The sequence below is a fragment of the Crocuta crocuta genome, unplaced genomic scaffold, assembly GCF_008692635.1.
Source record: "Crocuta crocuta isolate KB4526 unplaced genomic scaffold, BGI_CrCroc_1.0 scaffold107, whole genome shotgun sequence".
NCBI lineage: Eukaryota > Metazoa > Chordata > Mammalia > Carnivora > Hyaenidae > Crocuta > Crocuta crocuta.
The window spans coordinates 2,959,759-2,971,010 of NW_027531877.1; the positions used below are offsets into that span (position 1 = coordinate 2,959,759).

Genomic DNA, 11,252 nt, shown 5'->3' on the forward strand with positions numbered 1-11,252 from the left:
CCATGGCTTCTAGAATTCCACAATTAGAATGTTAAAACTCTGACAACTAGACTATGAATTCTACAAAAGCAAGAACAACGTTTTACTCATTGAATAGAAAGCTAGTACCACCATGGTGGCCTAAAACAGAGCAGGTGGTTAATAAATTTTAATTAAAACTGATGCCTCTTAGGTAACAGGTAAACACCCTTAGTTTAAATATTAAGCCCCACAGAAACACATTCCTCATTATAGTGCTTGACATGAATGACTTAATCAGATCCTTTTCTCAGGAGAAAAACCATATGCACTTCTAGGGACACCACACCTCTGCCATTTTGCTTAGGGTTCTCCCCCAGTGCCTCTAGTGGCCCTGTATACACTGTCTCCTCTGACTGTTAAGGTATTCCAGCAACTGCGTTGGTAGATCACAGATCAAGAAAAGACTTCTCTCATGTTTCATTATGGAACTGTTCTTTGATCATTTAAAATATATACCAATCTGAGCCGCTGAAATATTCATAATATTCACACCTCAGCTATCAGCTGTTCATCTTGCATAAGCACTCAACTGTTTTCCAACTCCTGATCTTTGGGAGTCTTCCTAGGCATGATGATCATTCCTTAGGGCCACTCAAACCCTGATCTTGACACTGATGACAACAAATCAGCTCACTAGAATTCAGAGTACTGGGCACAGATGACAAATTGATTCACAGAAGCAGTGTAAGCTGAAACTTAAACCTAAATGGTAGGGCAGGGCGGAGAGACGCTAAAGCTGACAAATGCTAGGTTGGTGTACATCATTTTTTTATTGATGTACACTCCGTCTTAACTGAGAGAAATAGATAATAGATGAGTTCTAAACTAATTTTCCAAATTAAATGTCGGGCTGTGTCTGTGCATTTCACTACACATGACAGCCATATTTTCATTTTAATACATTATCTTCCCCTTTGAGCCTAAATTTATGCCGATGTTTAGCCTCTGGTGAAGTCCACACTTAAGCTAACTGTAGTGTTACTTTAGAGCTGGGATCACTTGTTACACATCATCTGAACTGCAAAGATATGATAAATTATTAAAGAACTCAAGATAAAGTTTGGGGGACTAAAACAAAATACTCTGAAATATCAAAGCTAATAATTACCTAAATCCATGTAATTCAGTCACTTAAAAACAACCTATGCACCACACTATTTTCTCACCATCTCCTTTAAAAATCTATCAACCAAAAGGATTTACACATCTCTACACTGTCCCTGTATTATGTGTCTTCCACTCAGGGCCCAGCTTTCCAAAAGTGTACTCTAAAATCACTGGTGCACTTCTACTCCTTCCTAAATATCTCTAACTACCTTCATTCCCATTATTCTACTGAATCTTTTTCCAAAGTCAAAATGGTCTCATCGGATTGAACAGGTATGAAGTCTGAATCACAGTCCCAATTTTTTTTTTAAAGAACTGACTGACTTTCTAGTAAATAAAATTAAATGTTTACATGTTTAAACTAGTGCTGCCTGAAAGAAGTGGAGTTAATGAACAAAGTGAATTTTTTTTGTTAGTACATACAACACTGCCCTGTGCAATATTTGTTGATATGAAAATAGAACTTTGATAGCACCTTTAAGCAGTATGTTTTTTTTAACAAACCTACATTCAATGTATTTGTTTTATGAAACATAACTTTCTCACAGCTGATGATGAGTCAAAACTTCCAAATTAATGAAATATAAATAACTCCTTGCTAAGTGTTGTGTCAGGCCCTACCCTTGATGGACAGGCCACACCCCCACACTGGCTGCCCGCAGTCAGCACCCGGTCCTGCCGCAGGTCTTAGATCTCTAATGGATTTCTGTAGTTCTGCTGGTTCAGCATCCCTTCTAGTGAGACACAAAGTCAAGGAGAACTGGAAGACAAATACTTCTGCAGCAGCATTAGAGTACTCCAAGGGACAATCCTGCATGAACTCAGCTACTAAGCTGACCCTTGAACAGCACAGGTTTGAGCTGAGCAGGTCCACTTACACATGGATTTTTTTTTTGATCAGTACAATATGGTACTGTAAATGTATTCTCTCTTCTTTAGGATCTTACTTTTTCTTTTTTCTAGCTTACTTTATTGTAAGAATATGGTATGTAACACATGTAACATACAAATTGTGTGTTAATTGACTATTTAAGTTATGAGTAAGGCTTCCAGGTAACAGTAGGCTATTCTTAGATAAGTTTTGGGAGCATCAAAAGCTGGAACATAGATTTATGACTGCACTGGGGGATCAGTGCTCTGAATCCCCACCTTGTTCAAGGGTCAACTGTATTTGCAACGAAGTATCCTACTAAAAATTTTATATTCAAAGAGTATCTCAGAAACATACATCCTTAAAAAAAAAAAAAAACCCTACTCTTACTGACTCCTTAAAGGAACAATCATAGGTTGGGCTTTCTTCTATTAGTAGTAAGAATTCAGTGCAAAAGATGTGTCTAGATCAAAGGGATCTGCTGATTTCTTAAAACTTCACCACACTGCAGGAGAGCCAACCAGGATTACTGTGCAATTACTCTTATTTCATCTGAGCACCTAGGACATGCCAGGTTCTATCATGCCCAGCTCCATGGCAGGCAGCAAGAATACCAACAAAAACATGGCACCATCTCTGACTTCCAGGAACTCACATTCTCATGGAACAAACTTGTTTATGACATAGGTTTTCTTTTATTAATTATGTACCACAAATTATGAGTTGATCAATTCTCATTGGTAATAAGGAGCTGCGATCATTCTTGAATAAAACATTAAATTTCTAGGAGCACCTGCCTGGCTCTGTCAGTGAAGCATCTGACTCTTGACTTCAGCTCAGGTCATGATCTCATGAGGTTTGTGAGATTGAGCCCCATGTCAGGCTCTGTGCTGACAGCATGGAGCCTGCTTGAAATTCTTTCTCCTTCTCTATGCCCCTCCCCCGCTCATGCTCCCTCTGTCCCCCTCTCTCTCAAAATAAGCGTAAGAAAAATTAAACTTATAAATTAAGAGTTTTGGTTTTTTTCAATAAACTCCAAAATAGACAAGACATATATGTTATCTTGTTGGCCTATCTCCTGGAGGGGACCATATTTTCTCCTTTAAACCACATATATTTTTTTTTTTAAACTACAAGTTATGGAGCATAAGACTATTTAATCTAAGTCAAAGACTCTCTAGGTCAAGAAATTATAAAATAATCTAGTCCAATCACTTTAAGTCTTCTACCTGGAGCACATTCTCCAGGCATTCCCACCTGAAATCCTAAAAACAATAGGACATAATACTATTATCTTTCAGTACTAGTAAAGCTTTTGTTCACTGCTAATCATATACAGAGCTTTAGCTGTTCTTTCTAGCTTCTGCCATTATTTAAAAATTTTTGGGGTGCCTGGGGTGCCTCGGTTAAGCGTCCGACTTCGGTTCAGGTCATGATCTCACAGTTCATGGGTTCGGGCCCTGCGTCGGGCTCTGTGCTGACAGGTAGCTCAGAGCCTGGAGCCTGCTTCGGATTCTGTATCTCCCTCTCTCTCTGACCCTCCCCTGCTCACGTTGTCTCTCTCTCTCTCAAAAATAACTAAAACATTAAAAAAATTTTTTTAATTCTTTAAAGTGACAGGGGTTAGAATGGAGTCTTAAGATTAGTTATTTCTGTTTTTTAGAACTCAGCAACTAGAAGGTAGGTACATACACATTGATTCCACAAATTATAAGATACCCTAGGTATAAAGTATGCTAAAAACATACTGCTATAACATGCATCTATTTCATGATTACTGCACCAACAGCAAATTAGAGCTCCACACGTCACAGGGACTCCAAAAAAGATTAGCATAAAAGCTACACACTTTCAGTGAGGTTCTTCTAATTATACACTGTTATTCCTTTGGTCCCATTGAAAATATCGGAGATTTTCTTGATCAAGTAACACTTTCAATTAAAGATTCAAAAACACACACACTGTTTTGGACATTTATGCATTCAATCATTAACAGATTAACACAAAATTAAGCCAACTGCCCAAAAGTGATAAACTTGGAAAAGCAGATTTGACTTACAACAATAATACTGAATGGAATGATTATTCCACCTAATAACGCATAAGGTATGGTGTCTTCTTTGTAAGGGTACTTGATGGACTCATCATTACAGAATATTCCTCGTTGGAAAGGGGTATGCCTTGAAGTAAGAATTGCAAAAGGCAATCCAGCTAGCAAAAGGAATAAATGAAAACATCATTAAAATAGAAATATGAAAATTAATGGTAATAATTATCCCAGAGACTGTTTAAAAATGCATTTGCCATGAAAATAAATAAGAGCACACGTAGAAAGGAAATGCAGCAATGCATGCAACAGAAGTTTAAAAAGATTACAGTTTAGATAAAGATGATAGAAAGAACAGTGCTTAACCAATTTAACCAAGAGCGTCTTCTTCCCTTTCTTCTTGCCCACATACACTAAATGGATTTTAGAGAAGACAAAAACTCCCTTTTCTTGCTCTTATTTGCTGTTCAATCACAGGGCTTTCAAAAATATTCCCAAACCAATCTGTCACGTACTTTGCTTCCAAAAGGAAATCAGCATTTTGACATTTCCCCATTTTGTCTCTACATTACTACCACATTTAGAAAGGACATGGTCATGGCCAAGCTATCAAAGTATCTAAATAATGTGTTTTCCACTCCTTTCTGTACCGTCTACAGCAAGTTTAGAGCTGCTAGGAAAAGAACCTGAACTAAAACCAAGTTTAAGAAATAATGGACTATGGGGTCAAGCACAAAAAAATTCAAAAGACAGTTCGGTTTTCATCATACCTTCTAAAATGTCTTTTCCCTAAAAGTTAACTTTAAGAATTTATTTCTCCTTTATTTCATTGAAGCACACATACTGATTAATATGAAGCATATTGATAAGGAATGCTCTGTTAGAGTGTTAACAGAAATCTTCCATATGAAGTCTGTGTCTAGATTTATCCAGGAGCAGAAGATTCTCTCCCTCAGAGACCCATTCTCCCAGCAATAATGCCATTATCATCAAAATGTTCATTCCATGAAGCACCAAGTCTTGATGACCATTTACAGTTCTCATTAACTCCACTAATGCCCGAAAGGCTGAATGACAACTATGACTCTGCCACTCTACCTGAGTGTCATTACTACAAATATCAAATATGTTCTATCTAAAAGGGCCAAATGAAAAGAATCACTTTCCAGGGCACGTGGGTGGCTCAGTTGGTTAAGCATCCAACTTCGGCTCAAGTCACTATCTCTAGGCTCATGGGTTCAAGCCCCATGCTGGGCTCTGTGCTGACAGCTCAGAGTCTGGAGCCTGCTTCTGATTCTGTGTCTCCCTCTCTCTCTCCCCCTCCCCTGCTCATGCTCATTCTTGCTCTCTCTCACAAATAAAACATTTTACAAAATTAACAGAAAAAAAGCACATTCCTAGTTCTTTTATTTACCTTCCTGCTTATCATTTATACCCTGAATACATAAACCAAAGTTTATATCTCTGTGTTAAACCATCTTGCCAAGAGTGGCCACCCATTAGAAGTCTTTAAGAGGGGCGCCTGGGTGGCTCAGTCGGTTGGGCGTCCGACTTTCGCTTAGGTCATGATCTNCAAATAAAACATTTTTTAAAAAATTTTAAAAAAAGAAGTCTTTAAGATGTTCACAAGGTTCCCAAAGCCATACTTCTAGTAAATGCTACAATTACAAAATAAATAAACAAACAAACTAGAATTTACTTGGCTGACCTTATACTACCTTTCACATCTGATTTCAAACTACCCTCTGATTCACCAAACTGTCTGCATTCAGCAAATGGGACAAAATGCCCAAGCCTTTAATACAGATACCACAGGTGAGCACAAACATTTTATACTTAGCACACACTGTGGAGGTTAATAAGCAGATCTGTGATTTCAGTTGTTGCCTGCCCCATATAGTAACTAAACATTCATCCTTCAACCAATAGCCATACTTTCACCTAATAAATTTATTATGTATTCACAAAAAAATCACCATTTCCACAATTCAAATCGATCCATCATAATGGAAATTTTCACTCTATATTGCATTATATCTGAATTAGTTGAATTTTTCAGTGATTTCTTTCTTTTGTGGTAAGACAAGATATCTAGTACAGAAATTAAACCCACATGTAATTAGTGTCCAAAATGCAGTAAGCTTTATGTCCTTATTCTCAGGAAAAATTCCTCTTAATAAACCCAAAAATACTTGAAAAATGTTCTTACCAAGCATATCCACCAAGCTGATTTTTTTTTCCTTTGACCACAAAGACAATGTTGAAAATAATTTTTATATTTAGAAAAAAGGTTTGCAGTTATACTTTTTTGGGGGGATAGGAAGGAAACAACAAAATCACATACAAGTATAATTAATCCATTTTTAAAAACCGGAATACACAAGTGGAAATATACTGAATGAATCCATTTTGCTACCAGGAATACAAAACTGAGTAAGGCACAATACACACATAATTGTAGCAGAGAATAATCAGAGGTACAAAAAGCTTTGAAGTTTCAAAACAGAAGCTTTGATGATCTTTAAAAAAATGGTGGGTGCCACAGTCAGAATCTCAGTAGACAGTGTCTGGTAAAGACACAGCGATCTGGGGATATAAGGGATCTCTGAAGCCACAGGGGGTAAAAGAAACTCTACAAAGACAGATATGAAATGAAAAGAAGTGGAGGGGGAGTCACGGGGCAACAGCAATATTAAAGGGATGGGCACAGGAGGAAGATCCACTGAGGCAAACCTATAGGGCAGATGAAAGGTCAGGAGAGAGTAACATCACTAAGGCCAAGTCCACCCCCCCACCCCCCCCACACACAGCAGGAATATACCACAAATGCACACTATTCTTTTAAGAGTGTGAGTGTAAGTAAAGAAAAGCAATTGTATCACAGAAGGCCCATATTTTCAAATTAATATCTGCAATCCCTCATATAAGTCCATGAGATCTATTATGTCACTGTCATTATCCAACACCATTTCATTTTCACTAAAGCTGAATATAGAGCCCAAAAAGAGTAAGGAGAAGACCAAATAACTGACCCACTGACCCACTTAGGGCTCAAAAACAAATGACCACGTCTAGATTCGTGCTCTGGAAATTGTGGAATTGGAACAAAGGCTGATAGTCAGAGCTGGCAAGCAGCACTGAACCACGCACAAGACAGACTGGCTGAAGAAGAGGCTGAGGACAAAGCAGGTCTCCACGGAAAGCAGAAGTGACTAGCCTGGCCCCTAGGAGCCAGAAACGGGGAAAGCAGTGTTGGCTCCGCTTTCAAAGGGCCCACTGTTAAAGGACCTCAGCAATCTTGCCGTTTTGGAGTTGTTAGACTCCCTTGTATCCTTTCAACAAAAGCTGGTTCGAAAGGAATTATACTCCTTGCAAACAACAGAGCCATAACTGAAATAATTATAAACATTCCTCCTACTCTGACAGCATGCATATTAGTAATCCTTTTATTGTGCTACATAATGCTACAGTGAACATTTCCAAATACTAATCCTTGTTTTCATTTCTAATTATTTCCTGAGAACATATTTTTTATGTGGAATTATAGGCCAAGGGATATGTTAAGGTCCTTAACAAACGGCTCTGAAAAGGTTATTTTATATGGTAGCAATTTACTCTATGAGCCACATGTACAGAAATATGGAGAAATGCAAATTTTTAAGTCAAGACATCTGATGCTATCTTCGGTATTAACTATAGATTTCTAGGCAAAAGAAAAGGGTTCCACTTACTTTTATCAATGTGAATCAAACACCCTTTTCCTTTTACTTCAAAGATTACATCTCCAAAACAATCCATTTCCATCATTAGTCACATGACTATATTTGTCAAATGATTTTTCTCCTAATACTTAAGTTTACAAAATTCATTTTTATTTCCTTTTTGAAAAAAAAAACAAAAACTTTACTGAGGTATAGTTTACATACCATAAAATTCATGTACTCTAAATATATAACTCAATGATTTGGGGAGACTGTACAGAGTTGTACAACCATCAACCACAATCAAGGTTTAGAACTTTTTCATTAACCTAAAAATTCCCACGAGCTCATTTGCATGCAATCTTTGCTCCTGCTGCCAACCCCAGGCAGCCACTCATGTGTTCTGTTTTTACATAGATTTGCTTTTTCTGAGCATCTCCTTACATCACTCACCATAATGTTTTTGAAGTTCATCCACATTGTAGCATGTACTTTGTTCCTTTTTTATTGCTAAATAGTATCCTACTGTATGTATATACATTTGGTTTATCCATTCACCAGTTAATGGATATTTGGGTTGTTTCAGTTTTTGTCTAGTATGACTAATACCACTATAAACATTTATGTATGTTTTTGTGTGACCATAGATTTCCCTTTTTAATGAGTAGACACCTAAGTGTGGAATGCCTGAGTCATATAGCATATGTTTCTGTTTTAAGTTTATGTTTAACTTATTAAGAAACTGCCAAACTATTTTTCCAAATCGCTGTACCCCTTTACATTCCCACATTCTGCTTTTTAATATCCCCATGTGGCTAGTCATATTAGCCCATGTAAGAGTCAGATTTTCTGCATGGTAAACTCATACTTACCCACAGATAAATACAGCCTTCTACCGCTGAATGCTTATCATAGTTCAAAAGAGGATATGTGATATGGTAGCTCACCACTTCCAACAACTAAATACCACAAGACCACTTCTCCATCCCTTATCAGAGACAGGAAAAGATAATATAAAAACATGGTCGCACAACATGTTTAACTTCCTCTGCAAAAGAACTCAGGCTCTCAAAACCATGATATAAACAACAATGTCGGTTCAAAAGACTGGTGGTCAGTTCAAAACTGAGAAACTGTGGTTAAAAGCTTTTTCTAATAGTAAAAACTACACAAATGCCTCCACAAAATAGTGTTTTAGGGTTCATCCATGGTGTGGCATAGACTGAGATCCTGTTCCTTTTAAATACAGAATAGTACTCCATTACAGGGATATAAAACTATCTTGACACTCAAGAAAGAGTGGCATGCAACTCCTGAGTCCGCGGCAGCAAATCATTATGAGGGACACTACCCCAAGAGTAAGAGCATTAGGCATCAGCCTGAGAAATCCTGATACAAAGATATGAGGCACCCACCTCAGCAGCCTGCAACATGAACAGAACCCAAACAGAGAATGATGTCCATCTGTGAAATACTTCAACGATCATATTCTTCTCCTAATGCCTAAACAAGAAGGGAAGGATATAGATGGAAATGGGAAATGTAAAGAATCTGAAGGTAAAGACTAAACTGTAGGGTAACGGGTCTATTATGATTTTTGATACTTCACTGTGGCCCCAGGCTAAACAGATAAGAGAGGTGTGTGTTTATTTTTTCATGTTTATTTATTTTTGAGAGAGCATGTACAAGCATGAGAAAAGGAAAGGGGCAGAGAGAGAGGGAGACATAATCCAAAGCAGGTTCCAGGCTTTGGGCTGTCAGCACAAAGCCTGATGCAGGGCTTGAACCCAGAGACCAGGAGATCAAGACGAGAGCCCAGATCAGACACTTAACTGATAGAGTCACTCAGGCACCGGTGGAGGTATGTGTGTATTTAGTCTACCTTCTTTATTATAAGTCATTTGAATGTCTACCTTTGTTTACTTACCAATGGGGAAAATTCCAAGTAGGAAAGAGTCAATTTTGAAAATACCAGTTGTCAAAAGATGCTAGTGAGAACTTAAAATACAATCATATTTAAAAAGATAATAAAAAGAATATGTCAATGCCTAATTTCTTTTCCTTCTTATATTTAAAGAGAACGAGAGGCACCTGGGTGGCTCAGTCAGTTAAGCATCCGACTTCAGCTCAGGTCATGATCTCATTGTTAGTGGGTTAGAGCCCTACATAAGGTTCCATGCTGAAACCTCAGACCTGGAGCCTCTTTGGATTCTGTGTCTCCCTCTCTCTGCCTCTCCGCTGCTCGGGCTCTCGGTGTCTCTCTCTCAAAAGCAAATAAACATTAAAAAAAATAAGTAAAAGAGAATGAAGCCAATGTGAAGAGAACATACAAAGGCACTCTGCCCCATTCATGTATAAATGAAGTATACTTGGGTACACTGGAGTACATGATAAAACAAAGTTCAGGAAACAGAGGTAATGAACCAGAAATTTAAAAAAATACCCAACTACCGCAAAAAACGAGTCAAGAAGAAGAAATGAAGATCAGTTTTATTAAAGCAATTAATGTATTTCTTTTGCTGTAAACAATTCAGAGCAGTCACCTTATACATAACATACTCTCGTGTTACAGAGAGTGCTGATATACGTATATTTAATATTAATCTTTACTAAAGACATGTTTTTTTATAAAATGAAAAATAATTTTTTAGCCATCATAACAAATTATACCTAAATTAACTGAAACGAAAAAATTTTCCTATTTGAAAACTACCATTAAATCTTAAAGGAAGAACTCTGAAAAGCTTAATTTTAACTACATTCGAACACAATTCAGTATATAAACCAAAATATTAAGGAACTCCATCTGTAACAGAAGTCTTATGAATTCAAGAAACTTAAGATACAAAAATAACTTATTTTTTCAACATTAAGAGATATTATAATTCAAATAGAGAAGGTAAAACCTCGAAGTCTTGAGTACCATTACTTTAATAAAGAATCAATCATGGGGCGCCTGGGTGGCTCAGTAGGTTGAATGTCCAACTTCAGCTCAGATCATGACCTCGCTGTTCATGAGTCTGAGCCCCATGTCGGGCTCTGTGCTGACAGCTCAAAGCCTGGAGCCTGATTCAAATTCTGTGTCTCCCTCTCTGCCCTTCCCCCACTAGTAGTCTGTATCTCTCTCAAAAAGTAAACGGAGATTTATAAAAGTTTTTTTTTAAAAAAAAAGGAAGCTAGCATTCAACAATTAAGTGGGTTCCTACTACTCTGCAGGCACTAGCTTGAGGCAAGGAGGAACCACAGATTCATTACAGATCTTATAGGGTCAAGTTCTGGATTCATTTTGATTGATTTTTTTTTTTNCAGCTGTCCGCACAGAGCCTGATGAGGGGCTCTAACTCACAAACTGTGAAATCATGACTTGAGCTGAAGCTGGACACGCAACTAACTGAGCCACCCAGGAGCCTTGACTTTTTTAAATATTTATTTATTTTCGAGAGAGAGAAAAAGAGAGAAAGCAAGCAGGGAAGGGGCAGAGAGAGTCGGGGGGGGGGGGGGGGGG

At 37.6% G+C, this 11,252-nt stretch overlaps 1 protein-coding gene across 2 annotated transcripts in view; it reads right to left on the reverse strand.

Moving 5' to 3' along the window:
• The window catches only part of PLPP1 (phospholipid phosphatase 1), an 85,095-nt gene that overhangs the window by 29,945 nt on the left and 43,898 nt on the right, over positions 1-11,252 (reverse strand). Inside the window, exon 2 of one of the 2 annotated variants that reach the window (XM_077772982.1) lies at positions 4,059-4,210. The exons of the other annotated variant lie outside the window; for it this stretch is intronic. Within the exon in view, the coding sequence (XP_077629108.1) occupies positions 4,059-4,210 (152 nt within the window). The remainder of the gene's footprint in view (positions 1-4,058; positions 4,211-11,252) is intronic. 2 annotated transcript variants of the gene reach the window in all.